The sequence below is a fragment of the Oryx dammah genome, unplaced genomic scaffold (assembly GCF_014754425.2).
Source record: "Oryx dammah isolate SB20612 unplaced genomic scaffold, SCBI_Odam_1.1 HiC_scaffold_16, whole genome shotgun sequence".
Classification (NCBI taxonomy): Eukaryota; Metazoa; Chordata; class Mammalia; order Artiodactyla; family Bovidae; genus Oryx; species Oryx dammah.
In genome coordinates, this window is record NW_024070200.1 from 11,438,715 (window position 1) to 11,461,176 (window position 22,462).

The 22,462-nt window shown below is 40.3% G+C and overlaps 1 protein-coding gene across 1 annotated transcript in view; it reads right to left on the reverse strand.

Annotated features, from left to right (window-relative positions):
• UNC79 (unc-79 homolog, NALCN channel complex subunit) overlaps nt 1-22,462 on the reverse strand; it is a 220,807-nt gene that overhangs the window by 91,419 nt on the left and 106,926 nt on the right. The window contains exons 21-26 of the mRNA XM_040256595.1: nt 18,503-18,660; nt 14,662-14,843; nt 12,407-12,608; nt 11,588-11,767; nt 10,121-10,186; nt 1,297-1,583 (exon numbers count right to left, since the gene is read on the reverse strand). Coding sequence (XP_040112529.1) covers nt 1,297-1,583; nt 10,121-10,186; nt 11,588-11,767; nt 12,407-12,608; nt 14,662-14,843; nt 18,503-18,660 — 1,075 coding nt within the window. The remainder of the gene's footprint in view (nt 1-1,296; nt 1,584-10,120; nt 10,187-11,587; nt 11,768-12,406; nt 12,609-14,661; nt 14,844-18,502; nt 18,661-22,462) is intronic.

Sequence of the window (22,462 nt, forward strand, 5' to 3'; positions counted from 1 at the left end):
AATGGTTGGGGTTTCCCTGATGGCTCAGACAGTTAAGAATCTGCCTGCAATGCAGGAGACCCCAGTTCGATCCCTGGGTCGGGAAGATCCCCTGGAGAAGGGAATGGCTACCCCACTCCAGGATTTCTGCCTGGAGAATTCCATGGACAGAGGAGCCTAGTGGGCTACAGTCCATGGGGTTGCAGAGTCAGACACGACTGAGCAACTAACACTCAACTGTACAGAATGGTTACTGCTGATCTGCGTGAAAGGGTGAGGAGTTGGGAGCAATATGAGTGTCCATTACCAGGAATGGATAGTTAAGTCATGAGAAATATACACCGTGGTATATAACACAGCAGTTAGGAGTAGCAAAGAAACATGAAAAATGCCAGTGATGACAATATGATGTGAAGTATATTGAATGATTAACTCAAGTCTTCACTTGAAACCAAAAAAGAGAAAGGATTTAAAAAAAAAAAACCTACAGACAAAAATTCCACACTCCTTTACTATTTAATGGATAGAGTTTCAGTTTAGGATGATGAAAAAGTTTTAGAGATGAAAGTGGTGGTGGTTACATAAGAATGTGAATATACTTACTGCAACTGAATATTACATTTGAAAAATGACTGAAATGCTAAGTTTTGGACTTCCCTGGTGGGCTAGTGGTTAAGAATCTGTCTGCCAATGCAGGGGACACAGGTTCGATCCCTGGCCCAGGAAGATCTCACATATCATGGAGTGGCTAAGCCCGTGTGCCACAGCTACTGAGCCCACGCTCTAGAGCCTGTGCCCGCAACAAGAGAGGCCACCAAAATGAGAAACCCGTGCACTGCAACAAATAGCAGCCCTGGCTCACCACAACTAGAGAAATCCTGCATACAGCAATGTAGCCAAGAATAAATAAATAATTTTTTTTTAATTCTTAAGTGTTAAGTTTTATGTATACTCCCCTCCCCACCCCCTGTAAATCCCCAACTCCCTTTAAGTTATCAGGCTGCTAATGTCTTCTATACACTCCTGGGCTTCCGTGGTGGCTCAGAAGGTAAAGAATCCATGTGCAATGCAGGAGACACAGGATCAATCCCTGGGTCGGGAAGATTCCCCTGGAGAAGTAAATGGCTACTATGGACAGAGAAGCCTGGCAGGGCTACAGCTCACAGGGTCACAAAAGAGTCAGACACAACCAAATGACTAACACAATAAAGTTAACTTGCGCAAAACTTTACACTCAACCAATGTTGGCTAAATGGAATTTAATGATTTGTTTGTACTAAAAGCCTAATGGCATGACTCATGAAAGCTTCCACTTACCTGGGCAATTCCTGCAATAAATGCATTAAAGCAAGTTGACAGGCGCATTTTTTGAGGTGCAATCATGAAGCAACCTTCCTGCTGGTCATAGCCGAGTAAGACGTACAGGTGCCGCTTGACCGTGTTGAAGGCCTTGGCACTGCTGATGTCTGACTCGGCGCTGCTCTCATCCTTGGCCATGAACTTCATGAGCACTGTAATCAGCTGGTGCACTGTCTGGTGGTCGATTCCAGCATCTTCGGGGAGCAGGTCCTTGATGGTGTTGTCATTCTCAGGAGACTGTTGTCCTGTCAGTACAAGAAAGGTCATCAGTGGGTGGCTCCCCCACAAGTAAGTTTACAGTCAAATTTCACTTATCGATAAAGCACCACTTTATCTGCTGCCTCTAAATATTTAAAGGTCTGTTCTAGACAAACTCAGACACAATATGGCCTCTAAGCAAAGCACTGCTCCCAGGATGGAAGTCATGTTGTATCAGCAACCAATTTGGGAAGAATGCATGTGTGCTAAGTCGCTTCAGTCGGGTTGGACTCTATGCGACCCCATGGACTGTAGCCCACCAGGCTCCTCTGTCCATGGGATTCTCCAGGCAAGAATGCTGGAGTGGGTTGCCATGCCTTCCTCGAGGGGATCTTCCCCACCCAGGGATCGAACCCTGGGTCTCTTAATATCTCCTGCTTTGGCAGGCAAGTTCTTTACCACTAGTGCCACCTGGGAAGAATAAGGGAATGCAAATAAAAACATGGCACTAGAAAGCAACGTTATCTTCAAACAGCAAGACAAATACCTATACACAATTTGCATTTTGAGAAATTTTAAATACCTTGGCAAAGTTTTACCTTAATAAAGAGACATTTTCCTTCCAGCTTTGTAAAATAAATAGGTAAGAATAACCACAAAATAATACTCATCAAACCTGCTGAGCAACTAAAACATCCACTGGGTTACTTTGTTTAAATTATTATCTCAATTCAGTTATGTTCAAAACTCAGCTGAGGCAAAAAAAAGTTTCCTTCTCCAAATCCTGAATAATAGCAGTGTGTACTCTTTGAATTATACATTCAAAATTAGAAATAGCAAATTATAAGCCCTGCTGTATGTAATGAGAAACACACAAGGGGTGGGAGGGCACAGACAGAAAGAAAGAAGTATGAACTTTTAAAAACAGAAAAACGCCACATGAAGGTGAGCTGAAAGTTCACATGCAAAGAAAAAATACCTTAGCCCCTAACTTACTTTTAACCTAACAAATAATCACATCTGAACAGGTCCCTGACATGGACTTTCTCAGTTATTTCTCAAAGTCAGAAATTATACCCTGTCTCCCCTTGTTTTCTGCTCTTTAGTTTAGGACTTTGAGGGAAGGAAAAATGAGATTTGCTCTCCTATATTTATATTTGGGGCCTTATTCAAAATACCCTCTGCATTCTTCTTCTTCCTTTGACATGAGAATTTCTGAATTGGAAACAAAGCTTTTGCCTGGTGGGTTAGACCAGCACACATCATTCTCATCTCTCATTCTGAGAGAAAACATTCTAAATGATGACAAGCTTTGGTTACAGATCATTATACAGCAAACTTTGATTCTATCCATTTACATTAGAGCATGCAGGATACAACAAAGAGCTAGGTAGTCAGTCATATACTTTAATTCCTCAACTAATCTGTCAAAAATCTGTCTTCCAGGACCAACCAAGAGAAACAAGACAGAAGGAATGTGTTCTGGGGACCACAGAAATTAGTTGTCTGGAGCCGAAACACTTTCTCTGAGGTAGTGATATGCAGGTAATGTCAAATTCCAAATTTACTAGTTTGAAACTGCACATAGTACAGTTTATACGCTTGGTTGTCTAGTTTTCCCCAGATGATCAGAAGAATGTTGATCTGCTCAAAAGTGATACCTTAAGATGGGATCTCGGCAATGAGTGAAAAGGTCACAGAATCAACTAAGTCTAAGAACGTCTAATACAGGGGAAATCACCTAACAAACTTCACTGTAACCCTTGGACGTTAACAACATTTTCTGTCTCATAGTCTGTTCATGAAGGAATAAATATGTGCAGTGTACGTAAGAGACTTTTTTAATCAAAAAAGCATTCAAATAAACCTAAAGATTTGTTTATGATGCTGTTTCCCATGCAGGAATAGTCAGTTAGTTATTAATATCATTATTTATTAGTCAGGCATGAGCCACCAGAAAAAAAAATCAATTCATGTGGAACATCCTATTTCATGAAAGGTCATAAATATAAAGCACTGATGTATATTATAATTAAATGTTTGAAATAGAAGATCAGACCAAATCGTCATTTTAAAAGTTTAGAGAACTATCTTTTCAGTATTGAAAAATATTCAATCTTGTTTTTTTTTTCTTCAGAGTATTATTACTTTACAACTAGAAGGAGGTTATTGCTTTGGGCAAGTTTTGGCCAAAAGCCTGACAAGTGTGAGAATCTAGGTTCCCTGTAGGGTTCAATGCCATTGTAGCAGCAAGTGATGGCTATTATGATGCTATAACTTCATTCCTCAATTCACTGTAGCTCTGGGGGGCAAGGTTTAGGAGAGTACGAGATCACTCAGTTCTGCTCGGTCACCTCCAAGTCCAGACTGGCTAGACTCCAAAGCCCCAAAGTTAAAAATAGAACTGAGGAGCATTCAAGAAGGAGATGCACCTTTGCTGTCTAGCCCTGAGAGTCCAGGGAGTTCAAACAGAAGAAAGGGAGCTCCAGACCAGGCTCAGCTAGGACATGGGCTCCCCATTTCCTTCTATCACCTCAAGTATAGAAAATAAACCATCAGACTTCAACTTTAAATATTCCAAATCTCTTTGCCCCACCACAAGTAGATAATCATTTTCAAAGTGTGTCACCTTAATGTTTCAAATCAAATCATATTTTCCCAGTGACTAGGTATCATTTCACAAAGGCCCTATCTTCATTTTAGATTGATCTTCATTGATCTGCAGTGCTTAGCTTTAAGGTTGTGGCTTTTTGCTTTCCCTGAGCAATGAGTGATCTTTAACAACCCATTAAGTGTATTGACAAAAGAAATGGTTAATGAAACCTTTCTCGTAAAGTGAAAAAAAATCTCTTTTAATTCCAATAATTTACTCCTCCAAGTGAGGGCTTTGAAAGTCTGTACTTTGTATATTGTCTTTCTTTTAAAGGACTGTAAGAATGTGATTGGCACCACTCTTCATTAAGAAAAGTTACCTTAATCAAACCGCTAAGAAAAATGAGGTTCAGAAAGCTGAAACTTTGTTTATTGATAAAGACAATATTACTGGTTTCAGTTCAGTTCAGTAGCTCAGTCATGTCTGACTCTTTGCGACCCCTTGAATTGCAGCACGCCAGGCCTCCCTGTCCATCACCAACTCCCGGAGTTCACTCAAACTCACGTCCATTGAGTTGGTGATGCTATCCAGCCATCTCATCCTCTGTCGTCCCCTTTTCCTCCTGCCCCCAATCCCTCCCAGCATCAGAGTCTTTGCCAATGAGTCAACTCTTCGCATGAGGTGGCCAAAGTACTGGAGTTTCAGCTTTAGCATCATCTTCCAAAGAACACCGAGGGCTGATCTCCTTTAGAATGGACTGGTTGGATAAATGTAAACATCTTTATTGTCATGGAGGCAGAACGATTCCTAGCCTAACTTTAACATGAACTGGGTCCATCACGATTTGTCCACAGAGTGGCACAACTGATTGAAATGCCACCGTAGAATACAATTTTATTTATTTAGAAGATCTGAAACCAGGCAGGATCAGGATCTGCTTTTCCAGACATCTCCTACTGTTCCATCCCAGAAGCTCAGCATCCTTACATAAACACTAGGCTGCTTCTGGATCTCAGAATGGAGCCAGCCTTTTGTACCTTGGTGCCTTCTCTCATGGTGCTCTATTCACCTTGCAAGGTGGCCCTCCACCCCCACCCCTAATTTTATCCCATGAATATGGCCCCCAGGAGCCCTTCTTATTATATACCCACCCTCCTCTCAGCAATTGTGATTCCCTAAATTCTATAAATCTCTAAACACAAGAAAGGAGGGAAGAATAAAGACTCCTCAAAGGCAAGTCCTATGTCTTATCCAAATTTTACACCTCTCAAAGAATAGGGGGCAAGGATTGACATATAGTACATGTTCATTACTTGTAAATGTTTAAGTGCCCTGAATTTAAGTAAATATTTCCGATCTTTTCTAAGTGGGAGAAAAATGGATGAAGTCCCCAAACAGCAAAGAAGTAGGTAAGGAAATAGAGAACATTCCTCTGTGGAAGTCAGCTCACTGACCCCTCCAACAAGTGACAAGCCAACAAGTGACAATTAGGTAATGAAAGGAGGTTTCCATGAGCTTACTCTGCATTTGGTCCAGAGAAATCAGTGAGCAAGCCCTATAAATGAGTCTGCATTATGTTGGCAGTTCTAACTACACTACCTCACTGATCTCCCTAGCTCATTCATTCAACTTGAGGCTTTGTTCGCAGCAGTTCTGTTGTGTATGCACAAAGCCACAGAAGGGCTGGAAAGATGGGGCCAGATGCTAACTGCAAAGCCTCGTGTGCTTCCCATCCCTGCCTCTACCCCACATCTATCACTATGATTTACCTCCTACCCACCTGTCTCAGCCTGACTGAAAAGTCACCTGTCCACGAGACCTTCCCTGTTGCGTCCAGCTCTCCTCCCACTGCAGTTGACATGAATGAACCTGTAGTACTATCACTTTCTCTGGAGATGAAAGTTCACTTATGTTCATACTTTCTCTCTCTTACTTGACTATAAGCAAGTGGACAGTATAAAAATTTCTGATGTATCTTCACATTCCTCCTAGTACAGCAAGTGCCCAGTAATGCTTTGTTCAGTAGAAATTCTCATTTCCAAAACTATCATTTCAGACAAGGGCATTCCTATATAAACAATTAAATTCTAAGGCAAGAGACCCAGGTTTGATCCCTGGGTCGGGAAGATCCCAGTTTTGCAAGTTAGTGAAAACATGAACTGTTAACCACCTCTAGAAAAAAAAGAAAGAGCCTCAGAGAAGTTAGTTGGAATTCTAGGCTAAACACTAAGAGGGAGGCAGGAATGCAAGAGAGTTTTACTTATGATACCCAGTATTAAGTATATTCTCTTGTTGACATAAATTCAGACCAAGAGGTCTTAAGATTTCTCTTTAGGTTGGAGTAGAATTGAAAGTATTCATGTCCCTTTAGGGATTAGATTGGCTCTTCAGACCAATTTGTAAATCTTATTTAGGAAGATCCTTTGGTCTGGACATCCATGGGCTTACATCACACTGTAGCAGGAGTGAATGCCCAGGTCAGCTCTCTGACAAGACTGGTGTCCTCGTGTCCCCTAGACAGGAATACCCTTAGACAAACTCATTGAGAGGTAGCTATAGTGGAAAGAAAAGCAGATCAAGTCTCCCGGACTCAAGTCTCTAACTAATTAGTTACATGTGACCTTGAGCAAATCAGGCAAGCAGAATTACTTAGCCCCTCATGACCTCAGTTTTCCTGTCTGTATATAAAGTGGAAAAAATACTTTATGCATATGCAGAATTGTTGTGAAATTTGAATTAGATAATTTGCATTAAAACACTCTTAATAAAGAGGTACGCTACATATATAAATGTTCTTGCTGGTTTTATTATTAACATTATATACCCACTATTATTTAATTACTCATTCCAGGGGATAAGAACAAGATATAATTAAGTTTCCCATGGGGTTGATACCATTTCAGTATTGTCCAATTATAACCTATGGTAACTGCTGCTGCATTATATTCAATTACTATTCAAAAGGTGTTCTGAATCACCAAAAACAAAGAATTCCTGATTCTCAAAGCATCAGTGAAAACACAGCTTATATATAATTTATAATTATACCAACTTCCGATTAGCAGCTGAAATTGTGTATTTCATCAGTTAGGATTAAATGAAGGTGCTGAGCTCCTTCCTCCTAGCACTACCATACACATCTTGCAAGACAGATCAAGACATGTTGGCTTGAGATCCAGATCTGTCATCAACAAGCTTATGAAACTTGTTCCTTTCTGGAAGCCTCAGTTTCCTCTTCTGGAAAATGAGAATGTTAACATATCTCTAATGTTTCAGCTATGACAGTCTATGAATTTTACTTATATGCACAGAGGTCTTTGAGATAAATATATATATACTTATGACTGACTCATGTTATTGTACAGCAAAAACCAATACAAATTTGTAAAGCAATTATCCTCCAATTAAAAATAAAATTAAAAAAAAACAGATTATTAACTCATAAAAAAATCAACTCTTTGGTAGCCTTGCAGAGTTTCCCCTCTCTACAAGCATGTTTCTGTGGCAAAATCTGCTATGGGCAATATATAAAGGCTAAGATCAGACAGTCATAAATTGTATATCCAGTGCCAAAAGTTTCAACCTAAACATCAACTAAAATTAAGTCTTGCTGCATAATTAAAGGACATCTGCCTTATTTCGGGCCTAATCAATGAGGTCTTGCACAGAGGAGCTCATTACTTGTTCCAAACAAAAGTATGTTCCTTAAACAGCAAGGTCTCTGGTTTCTACTTAATTACTATCTTAAACCACCCTGTACAATCTTATGATTATCCTGGCGTGTTTTTACTTCCAAGGTAAAACACTCAGTGTTCAGTAAATAATAATGCAAAACTTAAAAACTAGTTTGAAATTGCCTTAAAAGCTGAGCCATCTGTTTCCAAATCTAAGCAAGTTTTGCTTATGGTGGTGTCATATAATTACCTCTCTAGAAGCTTCAGCTTTTTATTTAATTTAAACAATGCTGTCATCTGCTCTTTTTGCATCTGATCACTTTTGGTGGGACAATTAGACACCTAAAAGCTTTTCTTAAATTCAAGATACATACGTATATATTTTTCCAAAGACATGTGAGAGGACTCCTATGATAGGATTGTTTGCACGCATGCTAAGTCGCTTCAGCCGTGTCCAACTCTGTGCAACCCTATGGACAGCAGCCCACCAGGCTCCTCTGTCCACGGGATTCTCTAGGCGAGAATACTGGAGTGGTTTGCCATTTCCTTCTCCAGATAGGATTGTTTAAATGGGTAAAAATAAAGACTAACTTTTCAATTAAGCCTTAAGATGAAAAGATATGGTGAGATAAAGATAATTTATGAAATTCCATAAGAACCAATCTCAAAAAGACTTAACTGAAGAGGAAATGGATGATTTTCATATTTTTAATGACACACAGGGTCAGAAATTCTTATTGTTATTCTTTAAATTAAAAAAAAACCAACACCTCAGCACAGTTGAGGCCTGAGTGATGCTCAAAACAAAGTAGAGAGAGGGGGACTTCCCTGGTGGTCCAGTGATTAAGAATTTGCCTTCCAATGCAGAGGATGAGGGTTCGATCCATGGTCAGGGAAAAAAGATCCCACATATTGTGGGGCAATTGAGCCGGAGCGCCTCAGCTAAAGAGCCTGCGCGCTCTAAAGCCCGTGCTCTACAACGAACATCCATGCACTGCAATGAAGACCCACCACAGCCCAAAACAAAACAAAAACACAAAGTAGAGGGAGTCTGAGATGTGTCTGCTGTCCCTTTCATCTCATGAGTTTTAAAAGAGAAAATACACTTTGTCGAACATCTGCCATTTGCATTCCTGCTATTAGGGGCACTCTCCCTTCTCCTCCTCTCCTACCCCTCACTGATTCTTTCTAGCAGATTATTTTTTTAATAAATTTATTTATTTATTTTTTGGCTGCAATGGGTCTTCATTGCTAGGCAATGGCTTTCTCTAGTTGCATTGAGCGGGGGCTACTCTTCACTGTGACGTGCAGGCTTCCTGTTGTGGTGGCTCCTTGGGCTGCGTTAGCCCCGGCTCTAGAATGCACGGGCTTCAGGAGTTGCGGCACACAGATTGCCACATGTGGGATCTCTCCAGACCAGAGATCAAACCCATGTCCCCTGCATTGGCAGGTGGTTTCTTAACCACTAGATCACCAGGGAAGTCCCTTTCGAACACATTCTTGAATGTCTCCTTACTTGAAATTTTCCTTCTGAGAGTATCGGAACCATTCTGAAAAGTGTATTTTAAAACTATTCTTAGATGAAAAACCAGACATTGTATATAGCATGATACATAGGTGGCAGTTAACCAGGTTTGTTTTGGACAAATAGGCAGGTACTCAGAATCTCCCCAATTTTCCCAACAAGCACGGAATTAAGTGTGTAGATAACATTCGGTCTGTAGTAGCTTCGCCTGCATCCCTTCAACCCTAAAGATACTTTATGATAAACTAATCTATCAAAATATCAAAGGATAGTTAGTTACCCTCTACCAAGCTGAATATGATCCTCTAAAGAATGGAAATCCTCCTTTCTCTGAGAGACAGAAATGCATGTGAGAGTTGCAAAGAATCAGAAATGGCTAAGGGGATGAGTGAATGATGGTGGCTTAAATGTATAACCTTTTAAAATGTAAATGAAATGTTTTTCCTAGAGCAGATATATATGAAAGTAATATTTCTATGTGTAAAAACACATACAAATATAAGTGCTATGCATCGTTCTGTTCATACTGGCTCTCGGGAAAAAGTGCACACTTGGGTAACAGGATGCTTCTTACTGGACCATAAGTTAACAGGATTAAAACTTATCTGCCAATTTGAAAATTGAAAGAATTGCCATGTCAGGGACTCACACACTTGAGTATGTGGGGTGAAACCCTTGGAGCTTTCCAATCATAATTACATCAATCAGGTCCAGTTAGAGACACCTCATTTTTTACCTTGTCCACCTGTGATAGACACTTGCACACGGCCCTTCAACGTCAGAAGTACCCACCTGGCGTCTGTTCGGGTGTCCCACCGAGAGCTGGAGCAGACTGCTCATGCCTGGTCAACCTCACAGCTTAAAAATCAACAACAACTCTATTTAAATAAGCATTAAAAACAACTTGAGCCTAGAAAACATACTCAGTGCTAACTGCATTGGATAGCAGGAGCAAGTTTTGCTTTCTTATTTGTAATTAACATCACAGACAAGAGGTTTACGTCCTAAAAGTTTTGTGGTTTTCTTTGAATCTAAAGAACATCCTTCAATGTGACTTCAATTCTTATCCTTCAAAAATTGTCATGTGAATCAATGAACAAGAAATATCAATAAATAAACTTTAGGTCCCAAACTGATTAGTTAAATAAAAGAGCTGGGAAATTCATATAGAAATTGTAATTTATTTAAGTACTGCTTTCTAGGATCTGATGCAGTTTCACCTGGTCCTGATACTGCTAGAGGTTATTCTTAAATGGCCATCTCTTATTATCTTTGCTCCCTGAAAAGCTGAGTTATTGATTGCTTAAAGGGCTTTCAATGACTCTTCCAAAGTTCAAAATACCACATTTCCATAGCTTGTCATAAAATAGAGAAAATGCAATAAAAAAAATAAAATGATATTTATGATTAAAAATGGTTATGTCACATAAAGCTGTCTTCTAAGAAATGCCAATGAAAAAGCGAACATTTCAGTTTCTGACAGGATAAAAAAATATGTTTTATGGTGCTATTAACTTCATGACAGTTATTTACAAATTAAATCACTTCATCAATGTTACGTTTAATGCGCTCATTCACTAATATGATGACAGTTATGATTTTTAATTATTTGTCATTCGTGAGCCATTGCTAATCGTTACAGTTCTAGTTATTTGATAATTTTTTGGCTTCTTTAAAACTGCTGTATAAAGAAAGACCTTTGGAAAACAATAATATATGGTCTTTTTTTTTTTTTTTAGGTGGCAATGATGTTTATTTTTATTTATAAATTATCTGGTGACATTGGGCAGAAATTCAACTTCTCCTCAGCCTGATTTTTTCTTTTTTTGAAAACACCATTATTATTGGTTTTCTGGGAGTCTGCTGGCTGCCTTTGTCATGCATTCCAAATTTCCACTCTCTTAGTTGCCATGGGTCTTGTTAGAATTTCATCCAGGAAGCTCTTAGGTTATGATACTAGTGGTGGAAACCTTCATACTCTAGGACTCTTCTGCATTTCATGCCATGCATCAGTGGATTTGCTGCCTTCTATGTCTCTGATCCACTGCTGGATCAGGGCTTTGCTTCACCAGCAGCTGGGAAAAGCCATCCAGGGCACTGATACACCTGGGGGGACCCTCGAGGGGAACGTGAAGTTCAATGCAACTGGAGGAGCTCAGTTTGCTAAGTACATTGCTCTCTGTGAACATTCAACAAGACAGGTCAGCCTCAGAAAGACATCAAACAGATTTAAAGGGAGGATGGAAGAAGATACTCAACGGATTTTGGAGGTTAAGGTCTCGGGGAGGGAGAGCGCCCTCTTGGATTCCGCAGGTCCTTTCACGCTGTCTCGGAGGGAACGCACGCTTTTCTGGCGGTTCCTTGCAAAACGAGCCCTCTTGATCTTCCACAACGCGGCATCACTGAGGTTAGCGACATTGGTCCTCACAGCAGTGATAGCTTTGCAAAAGGAATTAGAGGTGATCATTTTCCTTAACTAGCTAAATTATATACACCTATTCTGAAACAATCCGTGTATATTTTCAATGTTAAAAATCATTTCCATGGATACACTTCTCATTCATCTGTCTCCCTCTATGATAAGATTTATATTTAAAAAAAATGTAACTATTACCTGTTTCAACTATCACTTATCATTTTTCTGTTTAAATTGTAAGGTTAAATTATCTAATTTTGTTATCACAGGATAAATAGTCGAGTGATCAAAGTCTTTTCTCCATCTATTTAGAGCTGCAGGTAGCTAATTACTAAGCAAGGAAGTGTAAATTTACAAAGTACAAATAAATCTCACAAAGTTGCTCACAAACATAAACAAGATGACTGAATAATATTTAAGGAACACAGAGTCACAAATGGTTCTCATTGGTCCTCAAATGAGAATTTTGATGTTGAAGTGCAAGAAAATATTTAACCTGCAGACTACCACAGTAGATATTCAATAAACATTTGATGAACTGAATACATGAAGTCAAGGTAGCTTCCATAACGGGAAGTGAAACTACATGCAGAGAATCCAGCTTATCCAGCAAGCACAGGAATAGGAACTGACTTTTAAAGCAAGTTCTTTGTTTTGCTTACTTGTAGGAAAAGGAAATTCTTTGTTACAATCCAAATGTAGCTGAGCCTCCAAAGAAAGCGTTTCAAATCTGTTGACAAAGAACTCCCAACTCAAAGCAGGAATATCTTGCTTGAGGAAATGTAAGAGTAAAAGCTTGCTCAGTATTGTGGGTCGATCTTTAACCACAGTATCAAACTGGAAGTCAAGACAAAGACACAGACCCTGGAGAAAAGGTTAAGAAAAAGTCAGATGTACAAACACTAAGCAAAGCGAAATAAGGCAGCCTCCTCAATACGTACTTATAATGGAGAAGGATTCAATTGAAATCTTCTTGGATTGTATTTTTGGTAGGGGAAAAATGTAGGAGAGAAGTTTCTTCTAATCATTGAATATCTCTTGAATTTTGACTCAGAAATCTGAGCTACATGTATATTACTGATTTTTCTGATACATTGTATAATAACCACTTACTCCCAATACTCAACACTACGATCGACTTTCACTGTCTACTGTTTATGTGTATTCTAAAATGTAGTTTTGGAAGTATGGTTCTCTTAATAGACACTACAGGCATTAAAAAAAATTGGTTTGAGGGTATATGGATTAAGTGGTTATTATACAATGTATCAGAAAAAATCAATAATATACATGTAGCTCAGATTTCTAAGTTAAAATTTAAGGAATATTCAATGATTAGGAGAAACTCCCCTCTCACACTTTTTTCTCCTACCAAAAAGAAGATACACTTCCACTTACTAGCCATGTAACACTGAAAAAGTTACTTAACCTTTCTAACTCTCAACTTCTCTATCTGTAAATTTGGAATACACAAGAGGTTATTGTGAGGATTAAATGAGGTAATGCATGATGGAACACTTTTAATACATTGCCCTGGAAATACAATACATGTTTCACAAATTTTGGTTCTTCCCATTATCATTACTTTTAATAACAATATGCCAAGGTGGAAAAACAGCAGAACAGGACTTTGGAGGGTCTAAACTTGGTTCTCCCCTGAATTCACTCTGTGTTCTTTGAAAAGCCACATTATCTCTCTGAGACTTCATTTCTTCAAGTATAAAATAAAGGTGCCAAATAGGATAAACAGTTCTCTCCAGGTCTCATTTTTCATGTCTCTCTGACGTTAATTTGTGGCATTTCGTTTCAGCAGCATATTTACCTTCTCTGATTTTGCTCTGATCTATATTATCATTCATCTGATCTCTCTTAGTATCTAGCTTTAATGACAAGAACTTCCCACCCTGGGGCTTCCCAGGTAGTTCAGGTGGCAAAGAATCTCCCTGCAATGCAGGACACCTGGGTTTGATCCCTGGACCAGGAAGAGCCCTGGAGAAGGAAATCGCAACCCACTCCAGTATTCTCGTCTGGAAAATCCCATGGACAGAGGAGCCTAGCAATCTGCAGTTCATGGGATTGCAAAAAGTCAGACATGACTGAGCGACTAACACTGTCACTGTTCACTTCTTCCCACTCTGGAGTCAGTTGAATGGTAGAAAATAAACCAGCCTAGTTAAAAAGTCTGCCACATACAAAAAATCATACAATACTGCATCTGGCAGAAATGATAGTAGCATGGGGACAAAAACTGAAAAGAAAGAATCAACAAACAAAACAAGAGGTCTGTTAATATGTTGTGGTTCTGGGATGTTGTTCCCAATTTAAAAATTTCCAGTGTTGAAATTGGAAGCTGAGATTAGTAAAGACTTCCTTAGATACATGTTCTTTGAGAATTTGGAGAGGGACATGCAGGAATACAGCACTGAAACTTTTAATAGTACAGAATGTGGAAAAATACACAGTGCACAGATTGTTAGCACACAAAATGTGAAATGTTAAGTTGCAAAGCCTCATGACAATCAAGAAGTCTACAGTTATGACCCAGGACGGTGACCTCAGGTTCATTCCCTGGATTCAGTGGCCAAAATGACTAGTCTATCTTTCAGTTATCACAGGGGTTTATAAGAATCAAAGGGAAAAAATACAGGATATCACTTAAGAAAGGATAATGTGCTATACAAGGATGGAATAAAGCAGTTATTATGAAGCTGTATGATATTATATTAAGAAATAAAGTTGTCACCAATGAGTAAATATCTCTCAAAGTCCTTCTCCGAGCAGAAAAAAAAATTTCTGGTGTTATCAGCAGCAGCAGCATTTTGTGTGTGTTGTGTGACAAATGACTCAGTGAGTTGGTACAGAGAGCGGAGTGCCATTTGCGGAGCAGACAGTGCCCATCACAGGGCAGGAACATCACCTGCAGTGCTGGCCTCTTTATGGTGTCAAGCAGGAGCCCGGCCCTCGTAGCCACAGCTGGGTTGACGTCCTCCACAGCTGTCAGGAAGCAGCAGAAAGCGTGTGCCAGGGAGTATTTCAGTAGGTGGTTTTTGGTCACTGAGTGAATATCCAGAAATCTACAGATTACAGCCACTTTTTCCACTGCAATATCAAAGGCACACAACAACAAAAAGTGACATTTATTTAGACAGTCTGAGAAATGAATCCACAGAAGAAGAAGTCAGTTCTGAGTGCCCTCACACTGATCTTAAACACCAAGTGCAAATTTCAGTGCCACCCTTCTTGAATGTTCTGTTTTATCTTTAGAGAGCATTTCTACGCAGTGCAGTAGTTTTCTGCCAGGCAGCCTTGATTCAGGTTCTGGGTGTTTTTTCTTTAATGCTCTCTACTTTTGTTGAATTTCCAATCATATTTCAGACTCTTCAAAATGCCTCCATGTTCGTTTCTTTGTCCATTCTACAGAGATTCCACAGGCATGTTCTACAGAGGCTCTGCAGACCACAGAAGGAAGTGGGACGTGCCCGCCAGGGCTAGCTCTAGGTTCTTAGTATGTCATGAAGTGATATGACAACCACTTCCTGGGGCTACAGAAGCCACATATTTCTTCCATGAAATAGATGCACCCTTACTTGATAGAGTTCTAATTATTCTGCAAATCTATGTTAAATTATTCCAGCCACTCTTTAAACATAGCTTTATAAAAGTTATCATAGCTAGTAAAGCAATATAGTTCCATGCAAAGACATTTCAGGTCTTTATTTAAGCTTTATTTAAGCCTAGAGAGAATATTCCTTCTATTCTTTTCCACTTTTTGACACTCTATCATCCTTAAAGAGTTTGCTGCTGAAATTCTGCTATTCTGTAAAGTCACTCTGACTTTCTAGAATGTCCTTTCCATCCCATGAACACCTGCAAAATTACAACTCACTTACCTGTGGCATTCGTGTGTTCATATATAGCTATATGACATATTTCCTGTTGTGATCTTGAATTATATGTGGTACCTTTCTAGTTTCTTAACCTCTTACCTGTTTATATTTGGTCACATCAATTAAATTAAGAGCCTCTTAAGAGCAGGAATCTGTTCACATACTGTTTTTGTTACTTCCATAGTACCTAGTACATATAGTACTTATTCAGTAAATTCACAAATTCATTTTTTTATATACATGTATATACAAAACTAAGAGATCATTCTACTTTTGTTATATAAAATATACCTATAAATATTTTATATATAAAAAGCAGAGACTTTGCAGACAAAGGTCCACATAGCCAAAGCTATGGTTTTTCCAGTAGTCATGTACAGATGTGAGAGTTGGACCGTAAAGAAGGCTGAGCACCAAAGAATTGATGCTTTTGAATTATGGTGTTGGAGAAAATTCTTGAGAGTCCCTTGGAATGCAAGGAGAACAAACCAGTCCATCCTAAAGGAAATCAGTCTTGAATATTCACTGGAAGGACTGATGCTGAAGCTGAAGCGCCAATACTTTGGCCACCTGATGCAAAGAGCCAACTCATTAGAAAAGACTCTAATACTGGGAAAGCTTGAAGGCAGGAGGAGAAGGGGATGACATGGTTGGATAGCATCACTGACTCAATGGACATGAGTTTGAGTAGGCTCTGGGAGTTGGTGATGGACAGGGAAGCCTGGCATGCTGCAGTCCATGGGGTTGCAAAGAGTCAGACATGACTGAGTGACTGAAGAGCAACAACAAAAGAGATCATTCTAAGTACTCGTGGGAGATGGAAGTAAATGGAAAAATGAACTGCTTCGGACTGAATGTTTGTGTCCCCTCCAAAAACTGATATGTTGGAATCTTAATTCCCAATGTAACAGCATTTGGAGGTGGGACCTTGGGAGGTAATTAAGTTTAGATGACATCATGAGGGTAGGCTCCCTATTATGAGATTGGTGAACTTATAATAAGAAGGGAGACCAGAGTTCTCTCTCTCTCCACCATGTAAAGATACAGCAAGAAGGCAGTCATCTACAAGATAAGAACAGAACCCTCACAAAGGAACCCAATAAGCTGGAGCCTTGATCTTGAACTTCCCAGCCTCCAGAATGATAAGAAATAAATTTGTGTTGTTTAAGCCACCCACTCTATGGTATTCTGTTATGATTTCTCAAGTAGACTAATTATGTGAATGTTTCTCAGATCTTGACTTCAAAGTCAAGTCAACTAAAAGAGATAACACAAGTACAATTATAACAGAAATGTAATGTAAAAGGCTGGAACTGCCATTAACAAGGTAGAAATAAAATGCTACGGGAGATTAGAGGATAAAGAAATGACTTTCCACTGAACAAATAGAGAAAGTAAAACCCAATGGGAGCATTTGAAGACTCATGAAATGAAGGTGGCATTTGAATGGGACCTTGAATGGAAGAAAGATTCATTAGAAAAGACCCTGATGTTGGGAAAGATTGAAAGCAGGAAGAAAAGGGGATGACAGAGGATGAGACGGTTGGATGGCATCACTGACTCGATGGACACAGTTTGAGCAAGCTTCAGGGATTGGTGATGCACAGAGAATCCTGGCATGCTGAAGTCCATCAGGTCACAGAGTCAGACACGACTGGGTGACTGAACTGAACTGAACTTGAATGGAAGAAGACTTCAGAAGGAGAGCACAGAATGGTCAACACATGGATAAAGAAAAGCAAAAAGCAATGGAGAAATAGCAATGGTATATGTAGAAAGAAAAGCGAGAAATAAGGCTGCAAACACGTGCAGTTAGACCATGGGAATCTTTGAATGTCAGTTTAAGGACTCTGAACTTTATTCTCTAGGCATCTAAAGACCTATTAAAATTTTTTGAGTAGAAAAGCAACATAATCAGATATTTAACTGCTTTATTTGTATTCAAATGTCTATAAAATGTTGCCAATACCATGTAGTCTTTTGCTAGAAAGTTTTACTCTAATTTCATACAACATCATGTGCTGTCACATAAATAAACCAGCCCTGGGATTCATGGGACATCAAAAGCAAGAATTCCTAAGGGGATCAGATGTTAGGGAACTAAACTCAAGGTATAGTAATTAACTCACCTGATGGAACTTCCATTTCTCTGCAAAATTTCTGAGACCCTAAAATATACTGAACCATTCTGATCAGGCACACTGTGGTGTGCCAACCCTGCTTACTACCCCTTGAGAGTGGGAGTACCAGCAGATTAGAGTGACAATGAGGCCAGCAAAGATAAGACTAAGACACACCCATGTTCATTCTATACCATGTTCCTCTAGGAACCTGCCATTCTAAGTACTAGGAATTACAAGCATCACTGCAGACTTGGTCCCTGATGTTTCAATGGCAAGAGTACTACAGCAGAGCTTCTCAAACTTCATTGAATTACCTGGAGAGAACTTGTTAGAAATATAGATTTCTGGCCTCACCTCCTAAAATTCTGATGCAGTAGGTCTAGGATGCGGCCCAGTAATCTGCATTTTAAGCAAACATTTCCAAGTATTCCATTGCAAGTAACCTATTGGGCTGACTACCATTCACACTAGGACCCCTTTGAGAGTAAACAAGGGTACAATTAATAAGCACTTCTGGACAACAGGCATACACTGGGACTATCTTAGACAAATCTAGACAGGGTCAACCTACCTAAGGACCATTCTGAAAAATTCTATTATCAAGGAAGCTCAATTAAGTAGAGCCAACAAAGAACACTAGCAAGCAGGACAACACCTTCTAAAAGGAAGGGCCAGAAAGAGATATCATGACCGGACATCTGGTTTACCTTGTGAACCAGAGAGAATTTTTAAGCTAATACAGAGGTACCTGCTTCAAACCTCAGCTTCCAGTCTTTGCTGTTGAAATTGCCATTTATGATTGTCCAAAAGATGTCAGCACCATGAGGAAGTGACAAAGCGTGAAGAAGGAGAGGAACTGCCAACGAAGACAGCTGGGAGAATTCAGATTTGACGACTCTCCACAGGCTGGGGAATCAAGAAAAAGCAAAGTGGTTATAGTTACAACAAACTTTCTAGAAATAAATCTTATTATCTTAATTTATGGGAAATGTCATTAACAGCTAGTAGGGATGCTCATTCACAAGACTATAATCCTCTGATACACTCTTTTTCTATGTAATTCTTTTTAAATGTTTGGCTGCATGTAGGACCTTAGTTCCCCGACCAGGGATCGAACCCTCAACCCCCGCATTAAGGTGGAGCCTTAATCACTGAACTGCCAGGGAAGCCCTTTCCTATGTTAATTTTTTTAAAGAAATTACTTTTATATAAGAACACAGAAAAATGCTACCAGTTGACATTGCATGTTAACATAAAGTTTTAAACTGTATATTATAAATCCAGGCACATAAATGGACAATGACTGTTAAATAATAACTGATATTAGTTATGTTAAGGTGATGAGGTGATAAGTGATTTTTGAAAATGCTCTTATAGTGAACATTTGGAGAATTTTATTGGTTTTGTTTGCCTAGCGTCCTCTTATTCTTATTCTAGCAGACAACTCTTTTCCTATTAAGAACAGCCTCTGCACCAACTGGCAGGGTTGTTAATCAAGTTCCCCCATCTTCTCTATCCTAAGAGTGAACACAAAGCCCAGACTAATCAGAATACTTCAATGTAATGAACAGAGTGATTAGTCCAGGGGTGGGCATGTGACCAAGCATCCTTTTCCAGGCTTTGGTATGTATTCTGAAATCTCAAGAATGAAGTGAGCTGTGGCTCTAGAGCTGCTGGCCACTCTGTCCCACCTCACAGGGGCAGCCTGCTGAGAAGAAGCCAGCACAGAGGGACCGAGGCTAAGCAATGGGCAGGGAGGGAGAAAGGGGTGGGGGAAGAGAGAGAGAAAACAAACAGAAAGGGAGAGGCATCCCTGCTAACATCTTGGGAATACTTGCCATTCCTAAAATCAGACCAATACTGCTCAAAAACACACCTTAGTAAGTTAAAGCAAAGTCCTTAACAATACATGCCAGAATATTTCTGAATGCATATTTTTAGTAACAATATTTTCAAAATTTTTATTCAATTATCTAAACTATGGCTTTTTTTTGTTTTCACTTTGGTTTATTTTGTTTGTTTTTTTTTTTTTTTTTAATTTATTTATTTATTTTTAATTTTTACTTTACAATTCTGTATTGGTTTTGGCATAGATTGACATGAATCCACCACAGGTGTACATGCGTTCCCAAACATGAGCCCCCCTCCCGCGCCCCTCCCCACAACATCTCTCTGAGTCATCCCCGCGCGTCAGCCCCAAGCGTGTCATATCCTGCATCAGACATTCCTCTTTGGCTCTAAAGTTAATACCAGAATCAAAACGACATTTGACTTCCAAGCAAGAATATAAACTTTTTTGCCACTCAGTTTGTAGTCATTTCTTAGGGCAGCCTAGGAAACTAGTATATTTCCCCCTCCATCTTAGCTGAAACCTGACCTCTTGCTGGTAACACAGTTTCCCCTTAACCTCTCTATGAGTCTTCACCCTAGTCTTCACTAGCTCCACACAATCCTTGCTTCCCATGGCTTCCTCCAGGCCTTCTCTTACCAACCTCTTTACTTTGAAACCCATGCCATCTACTTACAGGGTCCTGTCCCCTCTCCCTTCCCTACTGAATGTGGTCCCTGCTAGACTTCCTCCTCATCCAAGCCTCTGTCAATGTCTCTAGTGAATCCAGCCATGGTCTCACAGGTCCACCTCTTCCTGTCACAGTGGCCTTTATCTTACTCTATTAGATGAGCCACTGACCCCCGCCCCCGGAAGGCTGAAAACATTCAGTTCCCACCTCTGATCCTGACTTAGGCTACTTTTCCCTCTTTTCTGCACTCTTCCTCCAAATGTCAAACCTCTTTTGGCTTTACTTGCCTCCAGTTTTAGATGGGATCCCAGAGTCAACCATTTTGATCCTCTGGAGTTCCTCATCCCTCTGACCTTCCACCATAATCAAAGCACTAATCCCCACTCCTGAATAAACCCATTGCCTACTTTTATCCACTTCCAGGCCCCAGAATACTGGTGAAAAAAATCCACAAATTCCTACATGCCAGGCCCATCATAGTTAGGCACCAGCTCACCTCAGCAAGGCCCCAAGGCTGTGCTTCTTTGATTTCTTGCTGATGCCTTACTGCTTCCCTCATGTAACCTGTTCCATACTTTTTTCCATATTCTTCAAGCTCCCAACTCAATCTTTATTGCCCCCTCCCTCTCAGAGGAAGACATCAGCATCTACTATTCTTAAGGTTCCAGTTATGATCCCCTTGACACTTCTCCTTTTCCTACAAATGCATCTCCTTTCAAAGGAAAAAGCATCCCTCCTCTTTTTCCCCACCCTTGTTCTTCATCACATGTGCCTGCCTTCCAGGACTTGGCTCCACCAACTACTCCCTTTCCTCTACTCCTTTCTAGGGACCATAAATGTTTCAAACTTCTTTATTCAAAAAACACTTGACATCCACTTCTTTTCCCCTCTAAGTGTCTGATCATTCCCTCCTCTTTGAACAAACTTTTCAGAAGGGAGTTCTGTATTATATCTTAACATTCCCAAAGCCTTTGCAAGCTCTTTGCATACCCTCAAATGCGGATGGTCCCCAGTGATCTCTTTTCTTCATGTGCTGTGCTGTGCTTAGTCACTCAGTCACATCTGACTCTTTGTGACCCCACGGACTGTAGCCCACCAGGCTCCTCTGTCCATGGGATTCTCCAGGCAAAATTACTGGAATGGGTTGCCATGCCCTCCTCCAGGGGATCAGCGCTACCCAGGGATTGAACCCAGGTCTCCTGCACTGCAGGTGGATTCTTTACCGTCTGAGCCACCAGGGAAGCCCAGGAATAGCCTGCCCTCCTCCAGGGGATCTTCCTGACCCAGAAGTCAAACCAGGGTCTCCTGCATTACAGGTGGATTCTTTATGAGCTGAGCTACCAGGGAGGCCCATTTTCTTCATACTCATGCGATGAAAGTACAGTTCTGGACCCTGTTCATTGTTCCAGAATCTTCCATAGATCTCCAAATACCGCTAAGTAAGTAGTAGCAGTAGTGCAGTCGCTCAGTCATGTCCAACTCTTTGCAACCCTGTGGACTGTAGCCCGCCAGGCTCCTCTGTCCATGGGGGTTCTCCAGGCAAGAAGACTGGAGTGGGTTGCCATGCCCTTCTTCCCGACTCAGGGATGGAACGTGGTCTCCCACATTACAGGCAGATTCTTTGAGCCTCCGTGACATGTCTATATTATTATAGTTAGATCAACAAATATAAACATTGGGCTTCCCTGGTGGCTCAGTGGTAAAGAATCCACCTACCACTGCAGGAGACACAATGTAGGAAGATCCCCTGAAGAAGGAAATGGCAACCCACTTGAGTATTCTTGCCTGGGAAATTCCACAGGCACAGGAGCCTGGCAGGCTACAGTTCCATGCAGTCGCAAGAGGCAGACATGACTTCAAACAACAACAAAGCCTCTATTTTCAAAGGCCTTTCACTCGTGAGTCCCAGCCTCCAGCCTCGCTTAAGTCATGTCCAACTCTGTGCGACCCTCTGGACTGTAGCCCTCCAGGCTCCTCTGCCCATGAGATTCTCCAGGCAGAAATACTGGAGTAGGCTGCCATTTCCTTCTCCAGGGGATCCTCTCCATCCAGGGATCCAACCTGCATCTCCTGCACTGGCAGGTGGATTCTTTACCACTGAGCCACCTGAGAAGCCAAGTTAACCTGAATGAAACTTTTGTTTTTTAATTATCTCATTTGCTTACATATTAAATGAGAATAATATTTTT